Here is a 19,691-nt window from a genome sequence, read left to right on the forward strand (position 1 = left end):
ACAGGGTTTACATGTTTTTGACATAAAAGATTGTGTAACAAATTATGTAACCGCAAAAGAAGACTTTGAAAAACAGTTTTTGAAGCTTTAAAGTTTTGAAAAGCAGTTTTTGTTTTCGCGTAACTCTGAAAGTTATTCAATTATGTAGTTTTTAATTTAATCATTTACTTCTTTATATTTATTTTAACCTCCTCTAGATTTCGTCGGACTTTTATTATAATATTTTATCTTGTTCATGAAAAAAGTGTTAAAGTACTCGTTCAATACCAAATATGTCTGGCAATATCTTGAATAAATTTAGTATATTTATGTTATTTTTATAAAAAAATTAAATACAAATCTCTTCTTTGAGAAACTCTCCATTGGATGTTTTTACATTGCAGTGATACAAAAAATAAGAAATATATTAATTTGTAGAAATTTTTTATTCGTTTATTTTTCACATGAAATAACTAGTAAGGTATTTTAAAACATATTTGAAAACAATTTAGTATTTCATTTTTAAATCAAAATTATTATATAACGGAGAATGAAATTTCTAGTTTGCGCTACCTGATATAACTTATTTTAAACTTTTTTTTAACGTCACCTAATTTTTTTGCATTTGTTACAAAACGCGTCTGTTTTTTTAATAAAATAAACTGTTTTAAATTTTTAAAAAATTTTATTTTTTTCTTAGTGTTTGTTTTTAAACTGTTGTTTTTCTAACAGTATATTTTTTATAAAAATTGTTTATAAAAATAAGAAAAATAAAAACAAGCAAACAAGTTATCCTTTTCCACCTAAGTTTAAGTTATGTAGAAGGTATTTAAAAAGCTATTCGATTTTTAAATTTGATAATTAATTTTTGAATAAGGAAAGCGTGATTTTGGATGCAAAATATAGTTTGTTTTTTTTAAAGTTTATCAGAGTGTAATAAAATTATTTTGGAGTATCAAAAGTTTATGTTATTATTTTTAAAAAATTTAATAGTATGTTTTAAATCCTTTTAAATGCGCATAAATAACTTAAAAAATGTTGGGTGCTTTCAAATTTACTTACAAGAACCGGATACTTGGACAGGGTTTATTTAATATTATTGACACTTAGTCGATGTATTATTTTTATACACTTATTCTTTAATATATATGTTATAAAATATATATTCAGACATTGTTTATTTATACGTATTCTGTTATTTGTATTTATAAGTTTCTTAACTTACTGTTGAAAAGATTATAAGACGAAAATAATATAAATATGTTCTATGGTTCTAGAAAAATAGTCGTAATTTGTAAATAAGTTAAAAGAAAAAATGAACATTCACAAAGATTCGTCTGACAGAGATCATTCAAAATCATTTATTAAAGACACCGCAGACAGAGTTGTAATTAATATTGGCGGAATTAAACACGAATGCTATATTAGTACTATAAAGAACTTTCCAGACACGCGTTTGTTTTGGATTGCTGAAACAGCTTTAAAGTTAAAAGAAAGTGACTCAAGTGAGTTTTTTTTTGACAGACACTCTGGCTGTTTTGAAAATATATTAAACTACTGTCGAACAGGAAAACTACATTGCCCAAATGATGTATGTGGATCTCTTTTTGAAGAGGTACCTGTTTATTAGTATTGAATAAATTAGCAAATAACAAATAATTTAATCTTTTTTTTGATTTTAAGAAGCTAATAATTTAAATTCTTATTAAAATCAAAAATGATTCGATGACTGTCAAAAATTATTTAATGACTGTTGAAAATGAGAACTTTCAAAAATTTTCAAGTTTTTGAATTTTTCACAAGATGATTTAGATTACTTTCTGCTACGGCATTTTCCAGATAAATAAAAATCATCATCAAAATTTAACCCATGATAGAAAAAGAATCATTTCTATATATTGTTACTTACAATTTTTATTTTTTATTATTGTTTATCTTACATGCAGGAACTTCAATTTTGGGGAATCGATGAATTAATGATGGAACCATGCTGTTGGGGAGGCTACACGCAACATCGCGATGCTCGACAAAATCTAAAAATGTTTGACGAAAATATTGATGATGTGGATTACCATAAAAAGTATAGTGTCGGGAGAAAATATTCAGAAACTTCTTTTCAAAAATACAGACCAAAAATTTGGGCTCTTCTTGAAAGACCTTTTTCATCAAGATATGCACAGGTATATATATATATATATATATATATATATATATATATATATATATATATATATATATATATATATATATATATATATATATATATGTTTACAATTTTTAATTTTTTTTTAGTTTTCTAAATTTGTAATAACACAAAAGTATTTCAAAATTATTTAAAACAATAAAGGTGGCGCGGTGTTCACTTATCCATAAGTTACTATATGTAATGTTTTTCCTAATGCATTTCCAAAATATCCGAAACAATGTTTTAAAGAACTTACAATAAATAACTACTTTTAACTTCTCCAGGTCAGGTCAGATCAAGTTCAGGATCATAACGATCAACGAGCTACTGGGATCATGTAATCCAGTACTGCACTGCTGCCAAACTCATCTAGGATAAATGTTAACTGCATCCAGCTATTGTCTTGTAGAAAGCTTCCTTGGCAAAGACTTAAAGGTTAAACAAAATATTTCTGTTGACCTGCCTCAAACCCTTTCTTCATCTATTACGCTAGCGTAGATATAAATCTGTGTAACGCTGTTTCCTGCCTAGGATACTGAATAGTGGTTCTTCTTGACTCTACTCGTTGATTATTGTTTGTATTTCTATGGTAGTGGCTATGCAACTTGTTTTGTTATTTCTTAATGACGGTACAGTTCTAAAACTTAGTTTAATGGTTCTAAGGCCGGCTGGTAGAAAGGTTTCTTGAACTCTGTAGTAGTTCTCATAGAGGCTGACTCCATCAACAGCTGTAAAATATCAGTATATTAACAGTGCCATATTGCACTGTTAATGGATGTGTCTCTGCTTATCCATTTTTGAGGCCGTATAAGAACTTTTAAGTTTGACTTTGGGTTAACTAGCAGGACTAAGACAACTGCATAGCTTATTGCTTCAGATGCCGCGCTCTATCTAGGAATAAATCAAATTCTCTTTAAACTTAAACTATGCCGAAAGTTTGTTCTTTATTGCTCTCCTTCTTCTCAAGACTGATTTCTTTTAGATGCAATTTCTTATCAAATGACCATGCTCTTTCTCTTTACCCTCTGCCAATATTGTTGTTATTGGTGACTTTAAAGCTAATCATACAATATAGCTTTGCGTAATCACTTATATTCACTCCATTATTTTCACATTTTTCACTTTTGTCTTGTTTTTGACCCTAGCATGTGTTTAGTTTTGCCTTGTTCTTCTTTAGGTGGTTACAACCATGCAACGATCTTTATAAATCTTTCATCTTGTAGTACTTCTTTGGACTCACCATATCATTGCACTACTTACTACTTCGCAAAAAGCTAACTGGAATTCTTTTGCGATTTTTATATATTTATAATATATTAAAAATGTAATATTCTTAAAATTAATTTTTTCCCCGTATGTCTTGTTTTAAGCCTATTAATTGAGTTTCCCAAAACCCAAATAACAAGATTTTTTTTCCAAAATTTTTGAATTCACGATTTTTGAGCTCAGTACAATGTTATAGCTTTATTTAATTTTTTACGGGTTGTTCCTATTGCCTCTATACTGTAGAGTTTAACAAGGAAGGTGAGTATAATGCTTCAATTTAACGTCTTAAAATTACCCGGAATCAGGTTTTACATATTTGACAACTAAATTTAAGTTTACTAGAGTTGGCTATATTTTTAACTTATAATTACAGAGTATGCGAGAAAAAGGTTTGACATGATATAGTAATAAATTTGGTAAAAAAAAAACAAAGTATGGCAAACATTTTGGGATTACTTGTTTAACTTATATGATACTACTGCTACTACTACTACTACTACTACCACTACTACTACTACTACTACTACTACTACTACTACTACTACTACTACTACTACTACTACTACTACTACTACTACTACTACTACTACTACTACTACTACTACTACTACTACTACTACTACTACTACTACTACTACTACTACTACTACTACTACTACTACTACTACTACTACTACTACTACTACTACTACTACTACTACTACTACTACTACTACTACTACTATTACTACTACTACTACTACTGCTACTAAGTTGTTAATATAAAATGAAAACTTTTGTTATTTCTTTTGAACTCAATATTTGATTCTTAGTGAAAATTATTTAATGGTAAAAAAAAAAAAAAGCTAATGGAATTATTTATATTACTTTTTTTTAGGTGGTAGCATTTTTATCAATGATGGTGATCATAACTTCGATTACAACGTTTTGCATGCAAACTGTTCCCAGACTCTTTAAATATCGAGTTTTATTTGAATATCTTGAATACTGCTATTGTTGTATATTTACAATCGAGTTTTTTCTTAGGCTTGCTTGTTGCCCTTCTTATATTGCTTTCTTTTGCTCAAGTTTAACTTACATTGACATAATTTCTACTTTGCAATTTTACATCGTATTTTTTGCAAAAGTTCATGCGTTGGACTTTTTATTTGTATTTCGTTTAATTAGAATATTTCGCTTGTTTCGATTTTTTAAACAACTCACAGGAATGCAAATAATTGTTCAAACCTTAAAAGCAAGCATGAATGAGCTTATGTTGCTGTTATTATTAGTCACGATCCCGATGGTCATCTTCTCCACGTTGATCTACTACGCTGAAAAGGTAAACGCAGCTATTTTATTATATATTTTTTGTTTATAAAATATTTATATGTTAAATAATTATATATTTTTTAAATTTATTTATGTCAGGGTAAACGCCAAGGGTGGAGTTATAGGGCTTCAGCCTCTCCATTTATTTATTTATTTTTTAAATAAATATTAGAACTTTATGTCGTACAAGAAAACTATAAAAAAAAACAACCAAAGGTTTAAGTAAAATGTTTAACCAGTAGAAAACATGTCAAAAGTGTCTTAAATGACGTATTATTGACATAATATAAAATGGAAACATCTTAAAAAATAAAACTCTACTTTATATAAGTCTTGCTCACTCGCAAGATATGAAGTTGAACTTACGAAGATAAAAAATTTTTGGTAAATATTTTATGACTAATGGTGAATGTGATGATAATCATCATTTTAATAATAATCGTAAAGTTAAAAAATAACAACAATCTTAAAAAGTAAATATGATATTAGAAAATAATGATGATATCTAAAAATAATGTTTATTATTGATGTTGATATTTTAATTTTCAAAATTTTATTCTAGAGAGAGATGTTTCCCAAATAAAAACTTATTCGCTCTTATTCTCTTTTTCGAGAATAAGAGCAAATAAGTTTTTACTCTAAAATAGTTAAAAATTCTCTAATTATTCTCTTATATAAAACTCTTATTACTACTCTAAAAAACTTGGCGCTGCCCCTATTATATATTATTGCCGCTAACTTTTTTAAATGATGTTTTTTGTAGAGTATATTTATTTTTAAACTAAATAGTTTTAATCAAGTATGGTTAATAGTTAACATGATTTATTTAGAATGCAAACGTTAATTTGTTAACCAGCATTCCAGATTACTTTTGGTGGGCAATTGTTACTATGACAACAGTTGGTTATGGAGACATGGTGACTATTTCTGTTAATGCAACATTCTGCAGCGTTGCAAAAATTGAAACCTTTTAAATTTTATTTCAAAATTATTCAATTTATTTTGTATAAAAATAACATTATTTTATACCATTTATTTATATTTTTATTTTATATTTATATTTTTGCATTTATTAGTTTATATACTTTTATTAGGTACCAAACTCAATAAACGCAAAAATTGTCGGTGCAATGTGCGCGTGTACTGGTTTACTGATAGTTGCTCTACCAGTTTCAGTTATTGGAAGTAACTTTGCATTTTACTATTCATACGCACAAGCAAGAATGAAACTGCCATCAAAAGCCAAAAAAGTCACTCTTACAGTTGACAAAAATTTAACACCAAGATATTGTAGAGGTAAAACTTTATTCTAATGATATTATTTGTATGTTAGCTAAAATCATACAATCCAAACAGAAAATCAAACGCGCAGATAAAAAACAAATTTACATTTCTTAATAACTTTAAAATAATCATCAGATCACTTAGTGTCATGGCCATCGAAGAGCTTTTATGACGCCGGGGGCGTAATAGCATTTATACGCCCCGATAAACAAGTACAATTTAAAAATAAATTGCATATGAACTTAAACATGTTAATGACCATATTTTATTTCTATCCTTATCATTTTACATTTATATTTTCATGAACCACTGATATTTAATTCATTTTTTCATGAATCTGGATTAAACTTATGCAACACTTTTAACCGACACTAATTAGAATCATTAGAAAGACTCTTTGAAATTAATATTAAAAAAACTCTCTTCTTGGCTTAAGGCATGCAAAATTTGTATTTAAGTTATCCTATGAAAGAGAATTAGCTAATTTATTTTCAACATAAATGTTTAATTGGCGTTCCTGTTACATAGTGGCTCTAAAATAATATTTTTACTACCCATTTTTGCTTACTTAAAGGTTGCTTAGAATAGCCTCCCTACCGTTCTCAATACAAAGAAAGTCCTCTTTACCTCCCAGATTTATAAATAAAAGTTAAAGAGAAAAAAGTAAAGAATAAAAGTGATTTTTGTTTGATATATTGGTGATGACCATAATGTATTCATACTCTGATGTTCTTTAAAAGAGGACACTGCACCAATAAAGCACACTCACTTATGATCTCATTTTGTAATTATGGACAATGGACCTGTCACAAACTTTGGATCAAAAACCTTCCAAGTAAGGGTTGCAAATAATTAAAAATTATTTCAAAACTTTTACAATTTTTTTTTAATTTATAGCAACTAAAGCAACATCCAGATTAGGAAACATTTTAGTTAAAAAACCATTTTTTTCAAAATTTTCTGTTTGAAAGTTTTATCAAGATTTAGTCTCGCACTATCAAGGCAAAAAAAAAATTTACTAACAGACTTTATTAGGGAAATTATAAGATGAATTAATATCAATCTGTTAATATTTGCACTTATTTGTTTTATATGTGATAGGTACATTAACACAACCACGAGAACACTCGGAAAATAGAAAGTAAAAAAAAAGTCGTTATGTTTAGTTAAAAGTTGATTCGTATTATAGGAAAAAATTTTTTAATTTTGTTGAACTGACACATGGCAATAGATCATGGTTTTGCCAATCATTGTTTATATCTTCAGCAGGTTGTTTCAAATAAGCAGTATATGCTTTATTGGTATATCTGTCACCATGAAACACTCTTCTAATTTTTCTCTTTTTTCAACTTTTTTGCTTTTCCATAGCTTGCATAGTTAGATTGTTTCAACGTTTGTAAAACATCTCATAAGTTGGTTATTAACAAACAGAAAATATAAATAATAAATAAAAAATGGTGCAAAAATAACTTAGACAGCATATGTTTTAATTATGTTTTATTTGTCAATAGATTTATCTAGATAAATTAGATAATAGATAAATTTATTTTTCAATAGATCGAAGGATCGATTTTCAAATTATGCATGTTGTTATTTATTGATACTGTCGCCGAAAATCTTTTTTAAATTTTCTTCACATATTTTATTTTACTTTTATTTTATTGTTATTATTTTTATTGTGATAAAAATCAAGGTTAAAATATACTCTCACAAATAACATTTTTTTCAAAATCATCAATAAAAATGGATAAACATTTACAAACTACTGAAAACTCAAGAATTTCTAATTCAATTATAAAATGATGTCTTGTCAATGAGGTGGCTTTTCCTTTAAAAACTATTTTTATGATAAATTTTAAATAACACCCTTAATTTTTTAATTTCTAATCAACATTTTAGCAACATTAGCGCTTCAACATTTTGCCAACATTAGCGCTTCATACAAAAACTAAAATGACTATTATGCCACCATTGATTTTTTCTTCTGTTAAATTTTTTCAGATAGCTCAATACGTTCTAAACGCTTTGCCAACCGAATGTTAAACAATAAAGGTGCACCTGGCATAAACGAGCCTCTATTTCGTCCTTCTTTGAAGTCGGATGCAAGTTTGAATGAGAAAAAGTCATCGATCGGAACAGATTTATGAATAGTTATGATTAATGCTTAAAGTAGTTAACTCTTAGTTTAGCGCTCTACCACCTATGCTTTAATGAATGCGCCGATGTGAACCTTATTTGTTTTGTGTTATTTCTCTTTTTTATACTTTTTATACTCAAGGAAAATATATTTAATTTGTTGTAAAAATTTTCATTTTAAATTGAAGTAAGTTATTACAAGTTAGCATAAACTAGTATAAATTTGGTTTACTAATATTGTATTGTAACTCAGTTATACTAACATAATATTGTAATTCAGTAGCGTAGCGACAAAAAATACCCCCTCCCCGAAAATTTTTAATCTGAGCCCCTAATTTACTTCAATGCTACCTTTCCATCCCCCTCTTTGAAAACAAAAATCTTATTCTTAAGCACAATTTTGATTTAATGACATAAAAATCAGTGAAAGCAGATGTTCATCATTGAAGCATACTCACTTGTTGTAACATGCAGTAACCAATGTCAGTTTCAAGGGTTAACTGATAACCCTCCAGATCGAAAACAGCAACTTTTAAATAAAGATTTTCCAGATTGACTGCAAAAACCTCTAAAACCTCTGTAATTTAGTGAAATGAATAGTAGGGTTATGCTAGCAAGTTAAAACAATGAGCTAATGTTCATAAAATTATTAGGTCTAGACATTTATTTTGTTTAATCCTAAATGTTATGCCTGAAGGTGGATTGAAAAACATGTTTCAGTTGATGATTTAAAAACAAGGCCAAGTGAACCACTATAAAATGATTTGGAAGAAACTGGCATAATGGCAAGTTCCTAAGAATACTTCTCAATTTGAATACTGTAGTATTGACTGTTCTCAGTATATCATTGTAGTCATTTGTAGTCTCGGTATATCATTGGTATTATTATTTATAATGTGTAGAATCTTAGAAAGTTAAGCATTATGCACTTCTTTTTGAAATAAATTCCTTTTCTGCATTTAAAACTTTGCAATTGTCAGTACATGTACTTGAAAATAAAAAGTGCCACCAATTCATATTCAGATTTTGATCAGTAGTAGCGCAATTGTCAAAAAATCTTCTAGGCGGACACGATCAACCTGTGTTAGAGCATGTTAGTCAAATATGTTGAAAATCTAATAAAATCGTTTGCTTTTTTTCCTTTATAACTGCAAATTGGTCTATAACGGATTTTAACATTTTTTAAATTTAATGTCGCTAATTTTTTTTTAATAGTTAAAAGGCTCAGCGCAGCCAAACCGTCTTGCGCAACTGTTGTCCTTAAATGGACTAAAAGATCTTTTTGCAATTGCATTATTAACGGTAAATGTCAAGTATAGCATAAGTGCTGCAATTATATCAGTGCTGCAATTATATCAGTGAATGGGTAACTTATACCATAATATGTTATTGTGAATACGATTGAAATGCAGAAATGCGGAAATTTTAAAAGTTCAAGATGCAGGATTAATCGCTTAAAATTTTCTCCTAATCCTATTGCTATCAAAACCCAAACCATCAAGTCAACGTAGCATCACTTTTTTGCGTGTTTTTCCTAAATCAGTTGTACTAAGCTCCAATTTCCCCAGTTTATTATAGCTCTTGAAATGCAAACATCGATTTTGAAATTAAACGTCCGTATTATTTGTGGAGATTAAAAAAGCTCTAGGGTTTGTGATGAAAATGCAACAGAATCCATATTTGAAAAATGAACCAGAAATCCAAAACAATAGATAAACAGAGCTTTCTATTCATGCAGATCATCTAGCCTGCGAGAGACTTTTAAGAACCTTAACGATCTTTTCCCGTTTTAATATCAATACTTCCGAGCAGTACGTTGAAATAGAAAGAAAGTTGTCTAGCTGCTGAAGATAGCTAAAAAAAAGTAGCTGTCACACAAGACTCAGCTGCTGCAATATCTACCAGATTTAAAGAATGGCTGGTGCACAAGATATATTTATCTAGTGAATTTAACTCCTTAAAATGGGTTTTCAATCCAGTGTAGACCCATAGTACTGGAAGCATTACCATACGACTACCCACGGCAACTACTAATGTTGATGCCGTGCATCTCTAATGTCTTTTCGACAAGATTAAATATATTAACTGCCCCCCCTCCCCCCCACAATCTCTCATTGGAATGAATGCTACAAAAATTTTTAACTGGTTTTCCGTTAAGCCATATATACCGAACAACAAAAGTTAGTTAATCTAAGTGCAAAACGACTGTGGTTGAATCAACGATTATTGAATAATATTTGGCAGCTTTAAGTTCAATAACTGTAGGAAAAAAATTTGAAAATATAAAAAATGTTATTTCAAACTTGTCCATTGCTTTTTTTAAACCAATTTCAAAGTATATCAAATAAAAATATAAAAGCGATTTATAACTATCAATTATTTATAAAAGTGAATCGGCAAGTTGCTTTATAAACTCTTCACAAATGTTTGCTGATAGGTAGGAAGTGATCACTTTACCTATGTTTACTTGATTGTTTTTATGTTTAGCTAAAAAGTTGTATTCAGCTATTAACTATAATGAGCCAAGAAAATTTCCATTATGAAATGATCCAATTTTTCGGTCTGATCCACTAAATGCTAACACTGTTATGCGTCATATGTAAAAAAATAAATCATAAGACCTACATAAATATGTAAATAATAATAGGTTAAAAAAATAATTAATCTAAAAATATAATTATAATTAAACTTTACGTGGAAAAAAGAAATTTGGCGACATATACCCCTCAACGCAACACTTTTTTCCAATAAAACAAATTTGCAATCAATCCTGGATTCACTTTGATTTACAAAGATAAAGGTGGATCTATCGTGCTAATGCTCACTGATTGCCTTATGACCAACGTGTTGCAGCTGTCCCGTTGCAAAATACATCTTCGCTCTCTAAAGAACTAGTTTTCCTTAAAAAGAAGCAAGGTTTGTAGTAAAAACTACCCCCTCTTGGCAGTGTATACTAGTTAAATGCCTTTTTTTCCCATCCGTTTTCAAGTTTTTGAAAAAATAACTCTTAAGTTCCAGCATTGTCTCGGGTTTCAGACTTTGAAAAATCAGTGACGTTGGCGTCTTTTTTTGATGTATATAGTCGGCATGGTTGGTAGAAAATACGTTGACGTTCTGAGCTAATTTATTGCTACATACACTTATGGAATCTAAGGTTGCATCCACCGCATTTTGTAATAATCTATCAGGTTGTTTTTTTGCGAAAAAAATTGTCAACTTTGGCAAAGACGGAGCACATTAATGTTTCCAAATCGTTTTATATTTGCCTCTTTTGGCTGCGTGTATACTAGTAACGAATTTTGTTTTTGAGAGAGAGATGTAGGAGCGAGAGAGAAGGAGGGGGAAGGGGGTGGGGATGAACGGTCTTATTAAAAAGAACAGCAACACAAATGCGTGCCTAATAATAAAAGCTGAACTTTATATGATAGTCTGCTCGCTACATGTAAAAAAAAAAGGAAAACTAAACATTTTGAGTGGACATTCTAATTTTTGTATAGACTTGTTCCATATAACTTAAGAAGTTTAAAAATCTTTACGTGCCACTCGGAAACTGCTTATAACTTTAGTTAGAGATAAAAGTAGATGCTACTTATTGAAAAGATTTCAAGTATATGATATCGGCCATGTTGTTTATAAATCGAATACCACAAAGCATTAATTTAGTTTTCACAAATTATTGACAGGGGGTTAAAAATTTATAAAATTAGATGTTTTAAATATATCTCATAAACCTTATTTAAAAACAAATTTGTTTATAATTGCTTCTTATTATTGTATTAAAATTATAAAATACTTTTTAATAAACTTAAATAATTTAATAAATTTAATAAACTTAAAAAAGAAAATTTGTTCCCGTTCTTAGTTTACGAAAAAGAAATGTTTATTTTTCAAAAACTGTTTACTAAAAAATGAGTTTTTATTTACTATTATTAAAGTAAATAATGACGAGTAGCAAAAAATTGCAGCATCTTAATCTAGTTCCTAAATAAGAAATTAAAAATGCTTGCATACTTCATCGAGGAGAAGTTGGTGATAATAATAACAAACTACGTGGTTTTACTGTAAATTGCGCTTGCGAAAGTGAAGAAGCTTGGTAAGTCACAAATTAAATGTCCAACTCAATTTGTTTATTTATATACTGCTTAAATCAATGGTACAGAAAATATAAAAAATAGCATGGATTTGATAACAATATTTTTTTTTACTTTAGTCAAATTCGAAATGACTTTAAAATTATAAACATTCTACCTGATACGTGCCCAACAACTCTCTTGTTTCATCAAAGTTGTTACGATAAGTATGTGAATATAAAAATATTAAACATTCTACAACATCAGAAAAATAGAGCCGAAAAAGTCAATGAGAGTGTAGTCGTGGTTGATACATCCTCGTGCATCATCTGAGCGCATAAGCTCAGCTCGAAAAGAGATAGATCAGGTAAATTAAAAAACCTTTGGGTAGGAAATACAAACAAAGAAAATTACCCTAAGTTTTCACGTTATTCATTGTTTATGTACTACTTCAAAGTTAAAATAGTTTCCTCGTTTCTGGAAAAATTATTGCGGAAAAGAATGTTGCATTTGCTATCGCAAAAAGACAAGTAAATATAGGAACGGAGTGAAATGCTTGTAAAATGCGTAACGTAAAGTGCAGCAAACATGTTAAAAGAAAACGCTGTAAGTAAACCTGGCATCCCTCGACTCATAGCTAGTATCTCGGGCACAGAATACTCCAAAATATTTTGTTCGGATTTCAACAAGTTTTAGTTTTAAAAATAGCTTCAAACTAAATCTTTATAATTTATTACCTTTTTGAAAACAGGGATGGAAACTTCTACGTAAGAAGAACGAGCGGTGCGTTCAACAAAGATCCATCTGATCAATCCATTAAACAAGCAATTAATCGTGATCAGAAATGCTAAGGGGGAATAAAAGGTTATAGTACGTTTGAAGGAACCATTCAACGCTGGGTACTTACAAATCATACTGTTTCAAAATGTATTTCAATTTTAAAAAATGACATGGGAATCACAACCAAAAAACAAACACCAAAAGATCTAAAACCATCAAGAAAATATTTCAACAACGGATGTGTAGAGAGCTTTGATACTAACAACAAATTGGGGTCCTTTTGAGCAAAGAGATTCTTTGGTAAATATTTGTTCTAGAATAGAAGCACCTGATGAGTTAAAAGAAAATTTATTGAATGCACAACCCATCGGGGAGGCAGAGTTCCAAAGGTTCTTTAGAGAACAGCTTTCTGCAACAGCTTGCTAACATTAAACTCAAAACTTTAGGAGATATTTCAGAATTTATTTTAAATCTAATTCTGAAAGGATCCACAATATATTTTGTGACAGACCAATACCAACCTGGCTCAATAAAATCATTCGAACATGCTCGAAGAAGTCAATAAGGATCTCTAAATTTTAAGATTCAGCGGAGAGAACAAGCAAGACATTGTAAGGCAAAAGTATTTGCAGGATGCTACAAACAAGACCGAGCTTATTCGAATAATTTTTTAGTAGGAATAATCATTCCTACTAAAAGATTGGTCACATTCGGAAAGATTTGCATCACAGCTTACCGGATATGTTTTCTTTGTAAACTTGCAGCCACGATTTTAAAATCATATTATACATAAAGGTTTCCAGCGAGGAAGTTGCACACACTCTTCGTGACTTGCAGCATATATATATATATATATATATATATATATATATATATATATATATATATATATATATATATATATATATATATATATATATATATATATATATATATATATATATATATATATATATATATATATATATATATATATATATATATATGTATATATATATATATATATATATATACATATATATATATATATATATATATATATATATATATATATATATATATATATATATATATATATTATATATATAAATATACATATATTTAAAAAAATTATTAACGTGACGTCATCAGTACCAAATGTAGGCCCAAATTTGATCCTTTAAGCACTTTTAGAACTGCTGTAAGTTTTTCTTAAGATGCTGTTATTTATTATAAGGTTTTCTCAAGAAGTTGTCTAACGTTTGACGTTAACATGTATTTTTTAGCTTGATAAAAAAATATACGTCAGCGTGACGTCATCAGTACCAAATAAGGGCCCAAATTTGACCCTGTAAGCACTTTTAGAATTATTCGTAAGTTTTTCTCAAAATGTTGTTATTTATTATAAGGTTTTCTCAAGAGGATATTTAACGTTTGACGTAAATCTGTATTTTTTACTTTGATAAAAAATATATATATATAAGCGTGACATCATCAGTACCAAGTAAGGGTCCAAATTTGACCCTTTAAGCACATTCAGAAAGGCACGTAAAGTTTTTCTCAATTAAGACATCAACCTTAAACTATTTAATTAGTTTTTGTAATGTCCACTTCATTTCCAAGAAAAAATTACACGTAGCGTCAAGACTATGATAAATCAATCGCATTTCTGATAAATATTGTTACATTTTGAGGTTATTTCAAACAGAAGCGATTCTACGAATAAAATGAGAGGGGGGGGGGGCGGGGCGAATTCTTCTAAATTACCCGGCTGGCTTCTTAAAAAAAAAAAAGAGGTCCTCAAAACTAAAATTTACCCGACTAGTTGACTAAATTCGTATGAAAACCGACTATAACTTAAAAATCTAGTTACTTGTCTTAATTACAAGTCATTAGAAAAAGACAAAAATTAATATTAACAATATACTATACCGACAGTTTAGGATCCTAGCAAATAATAATAATAAAAAAAGATTAACTTTTTATTGAACGTAAATGCCGAAATTCATGTAAAGAGCAAAAAAAATCACCCTTTATATATGAAAGAAAAGTAAATATAAAGTTATATTACGCAAATAACAAAATGCTAAATCTAACAAATAGGGATCCTGTCCATTTCGTGACATTTTCTTCTCAATGTTTTTTCAGTTTTTAATAAAAATTAGGATTAACATTTTACATGTTAAGTGTAATATTTAAATTTGACAAAGCCAAATTTTGACAAATTTAAAATTTTGACAAATTTAAATTTTGACAAATTTTGACAAAATTTAAATTTTCAATTTTGACAAAATTTTGACAAAATTTTGACAAAATTTAAATTTTCAATTTTAAATTTTGACAAAATTTTGACAAATTTAAATTTGACAATATGAAATAATGACTCGAAATTTTTTAAAACACATTTTATGTGACATTGTAGTTTTCAACATTTTTATAAGTTGTGTCAAATCGTAATTCACAAAAAAACAAAAAAAAAATAATAATAAAGTAAAATCAAAAAAAAAAAAAAAATATAATAATAAATAAAAATCAAAAAAAAAAAAAAAAATATATATATATAAAAATAAAACTGTTGATAAAATATGCTTTGGAATAGCTGCTGCAAACATCTTTTTTTATGTGACAAATTTTAAAGTATAGTGATTGATTGCAATTTGGATATATTTTTGAGTTTTTTTAAAAAAAAAAAATCTATTAAATCAATCTTATATAAATAATATTTGGATACAGTGAATTTTTTTATTTGTTGTCATAATAAAAGATTGTTTAAAAATTGTTGAAATAAATTTATTTATGCTGCTCTAGGAAGAAATAAATAGATTTATTTATTCATTATATTGCAGAGTTCTTGGAGACTGTTAATAATATAAATGTACGGGTTTATATTTTTTAGGGTAGATAAGTAGTATCTGCAGATAGTTCTATTTCAACAAATATTGTCGAACATATGGCTACTAGAAGTTTAACAAGAATTTTTGTAAATTTTCGTAGCAGCAGTTCAAGAGCATCAACAAAACGTACTGATATTAGATCTAAAAAATTTTCGGTGAGTATATTAGATATATTTGATTTTCTGAAATGTTTTTTAAAAATGATATATTTTCCATAAATGTGAATTAGATTTGTCTAGATATATAGGATTTCTATCAAATGGCAAAATATATTAATGGTATTATGTAAGATGATGGTATATTATTAGTACTATTAGTATTTTTATTATAATTGTTCTTGATATTGTTATTATTTAATTGCTATTGCCATTATCATTACTTTTAATTTTTATTTATGTATTTTTTTTATATATTTGTTAAACACCCACTATAAGTTAGGTAAATTAAAGTTTTGTTCAGGATAAATAAAAATTTATTTTTATTTTTTATTTTTTCTCAAGATTTTCTTTCAAACATGATCTAAGAATTTTTTTTCAAGAAGATCTAATAATTTTATTGAAGATTATTCTTTGTTCTTTTGAGTTCCAGCTCAACTGCACATTTTAGAATTCAAAGATCCATTTCAGGAATTACATTTTTTAAGCCAATGATTTTTTTTTTTTTTACTTTGCATTATTTTTACTATATTTAGTTCATGACTATTACACAAACCCTTGATATTATCTAAAAAAAAAATTGTGGAGCTGTTTTGTTTTTCAGCTGGGACTTAGCAATATCAATTACATTTATTTGACTGAACAATAACATTTATTGTTCAGTTTTGTTGTGTAATTAATAAAGTTTAGCTTGTTTTGTTGTGTAAATAAGAGATGAATATAACTTTTGCTATGTTTTAAAGCGTTGAGAAGTGATTTCAGTGCATTTCTTCCAACTATATCAAGCTTTTGCATTAATATTTTTTTATGTTCACAAAGCTCAAGGCCATAAGTTAGTGTTGGAACAACCAAAGTTTTATATAATTGGGCAGTGGAGTTTGAGCGAGCAAAATGGATTCCTGATTGAATTAAAGTTTGAGTTACTGCCTGGTAATTGGTTATCTATATTTAAACAATAAGGTGAGGCAAAAGGTGAACTTTTTGCATCCCATATAAAGCCTAGATGACTAAGTTTATCATAAGGTTTTATCTGTTGGTAGTTAAGTGTTATTGTGCAGTTTTTAATTTGCTTTTTTCCGGTGAGCAAGAACTTGGTTTAGTCAGCAATCAATTTTATGCAGTTTTTTTTTGTGTATATATCAGGCCTTGTTTTAAATTAAAAATGGCCTTAGCTCATTAGCTCTTCATGACTTCATAAGATTATCTTTTTTTTTATTATTACTTAAGGACATTAACTTTTTTAAACTATTGCAATAAAATAAATTACCGCAAAACAAGTTTATTTTACTAATTAAGAAAAACAAATTTTGTAAATGTACATATTGTGGAATGTCAATTTTGTTTAAACTTTTTTTTTAATTTTAAATAGTTAAATTAAATTTTTTTATTATCATTTAACATAAATTAATATTTTTTCTTTTCTCAATATTTGTATATATGAATTAATATATGTTATTTTTTTTCATTATTTTTTAAAATTGCAACATCACAATTAATGATTTTTTACTTTTAAACAGTTCTTAACTAATAAAAGTGTTACCCAATTTTGTCTTTTAAAATATGGTCACCCTATGACCATATTTTAAAAGATAAAATTGGGACACAAAAAAAGAAATGATAAAAAATACGGTAAAGACTAGCAAAAGTTTACGGTAAAAATTACCTGATCGGTGATCTCCAAAACCCTGACCTAAAGGGGCCCTAAAGTGCTTCAAAAAAGAGCATAAAGTATTGGGTAATTCAGTTCTTAAAATAACAGGGATAAGACAATGGGGAAGATGAGACAAGTTTTTTCAATCTTCTCTGGAAACAGTTATAATGGTTGCCGTTGATTATTATTAAGTGTTTGTTTTATAGTTTTGTTTTCACATCTGTTTTTGAAAATGTTTAATTTCTTTGATAGAAATTAGCTAGTTTTATTGTTAATTGACTTAGTAAAGCTATTATATTTTTTCAACACATTTCTTAGCGAAGACATGATTGATGCAAGTTTTTGTCTTGATAAATGCTTACAAATACCAGTTTTGTGCTGATTATTTTTAGAAAAAAAAATTCTTTATTACTCATTCATCAAAAAGTAAAGTTAACTTGGTATGGTTTGTAAGGTAAAAACTTTGTTTTTAACACATGGTCTTTGTGGCAAAGATAATCCATTATTCAGTTTTTAAAAATTATTAAACCTGCATAAATTTTCCCTATCTTGTTGTAATACACTGAAAACATTATAAAATCTTTTTGAAACATTTATGGTTGTTTATGATGGTTAGAAGTTACATACAAGAGAAATACATATCAAAAAGAATTTCAAGTTTGATTTAAAATCAAGAAATATATAGTCTCTTGTTAATGATCGACATTTTAAAAATAAATAAATGCTCATTTAGAGTATATAAAAAAATCCATATAAAATAATTAAGTACATATATAAATTATTTTTATTAAAAAGTTTCTCATTGGTCTAGCAAATTTAAAGTAGAACTTGTGGATGCAATAAAATTCAAAATTTTAAGATTCTATTTATTTTTACACCGTGTTTGTACAGTTATGCTAACCAATAGGCTGGCCAAAAAAGCTAATGCCTAAGTGAATAAAAATAAAATAATCATTTATTGATTTTTCAAAAGCATAACTGTTTCAAAACTGGGACAATTGACTGTCTTGATGACCTTTCTTGGGATGCCGGGACAGAGTACCTAAGCCGGGAAAACCCAGTAAATCTAGGGTGTCTGGTCACCCTACTTAATACAAAGATAAAAACTCAATTACTTTACCAGTGTTTTTCTTTAGTGACAAAGATTTAAGTTTCCAAGTATCATTTATTAAAAAATATATATCGTTGCGCTTTTACTTGGCTTAAGACAAAAAAGTAAAACATACGCTTTATGAATATTTTTGATGCATTGTTATAAGTTACAACATGTTTACAAAGAATTCAATTTTTTGTAAAAAATAGAAAAGAAGGAAGAAAAATAGAAAAAAAAACAAATTTTTTAAAAATTTTAATAACATTTTTAATCAAAATTCTTTCTTAATTATAAGGAAATTTCTGTTTTTACTTTTTTGATATCGCGCAATCTGTTATTTATATAAAGCTGATGTAACTATTATAAAAAATTATTTTTCTAAACTATTATTCTTCTCAAAATAAAACTTATAAATATAAATGAATACATTGCAAGAGCTATATTGCTTCAAGCCTTTTCAAGCAAAAAAAATAAATAATAGAGTTGTATCCATAAATATAGTTTTTTTTTTAATTATAAAAAAATAAACACTTTATAAGATGTCGTTTAAAGTTTGTAATAATGTTTTTTCATTTTTTTGGTAAAATGAAAAAACCATTTTATAAAATCATTATAATAAAACAAACAAAATTTAAAATGTTTAAATTGGCACTAATTTAAAATAAAATTTAAGATGTACTTTTTTTAAGCTAATAACTTTTAATTTTTTTTCATTCGGTAATTATTTTTGTTATTGTTTGTTATGAGAAATTGTTTAAATAAATATTCTTGCTCTTGCAAGATGATAAATAAAAATTTTTTCATTATGTTTGTTTTATGATTTCTTTTTTTATGTGCCTATAACATCTTTTTTTTTTACTTTTACTGAACATTTTTGATGGATAAGTTAGATTAATAAAAATAAAATT

At 27.4% G+C, this 19,691-nt stretch overlaps 2 protein-coding genes across 2 annotated transcripts in view; both read left to right on the forward strand.

The window, feature by feature from the left end:
• The first annotated feature begins 1,230 nt into the window (after positions 1–1,230).
• LOC100201407 (potassium voltage-gated channel subfamily C member 1) lies at positions 1,231–8,330 on the forward strand. Its single transcript, XM_065819182.1, has 6 exons — positions 1,231–1,594; positions 1,926–2,159; positions 4,308–4,751; positions 5,572–5,658; positions 5,836–6,037; positions 8,027–8,330. The coding sequence occupies exons 1-6, from the start codon at positions 1,295–1,297 to the stop codon at positions 8,170–8,172; spliced, it is 1,413 nt and encodes a 470-aa protein (XP_065675254.1). The 5' UTR covers positions 1,231–1,294; the 3' UTR covers positions 8,173–8,330.
• Positions 8,331–15,878: 7,548 nt separating this feature from the next.
• LOC101234922 (syntaxin-16) overlaps positions 15,879–19,691 on the forward strand; it is a 38,662-nt gene continuing 34,849 nt past the window's right edge. The window contains exon 1 of the mRNA XM_065818738.1: positions 15,879–16,039. Within this exon, the coding sequence (XP_065674810.1) occupies positions 15,941–16,039 (99 nt within the window). The 5' untranslated portion in view covers positions 15,879–15,940. The remainder of the gene's footprint in view (positions 16,040–19,691) is intronic.

Source organism: Hydra vulgaris, chromosome 15 (assembly GCF_038396675.1).
Source record: "Hydra vulgaris chromosome 15, alternate assembly HydraT2T_AEP".
NCBI classification, from domain to species: domain Eukaryota; kingdom Metazoa; phylum Cnidaria; class Hydrozoa; order Anthoathecata; family Hydridae; genus Hydra; species Hydra vulgaris.

Bases quoted from the DNA above. Each gene is read 5' to 3' on its own strand.
- LOC100201407 (XM_065819182.1), top strand. From the start codon at position 1,295: ATGAACATTCACAAAGATTCGTCTGACAGAGATCATTCAAAATCATTT. The intron at 2,160-4,307 runs GTATATATATAT...ACTTTTTTTTAG, and splicing joins TTTCATCAAGATATGCACAG to GTGGTAGCATTTTTATCAAT. The intron at 4,752-5,571 runs GTAAACGCAGCT...TGATTTATTTAG, and splicing joins TGATCTACTACGCTGAAAAG to AATGCAAACGTTAATTTGTT.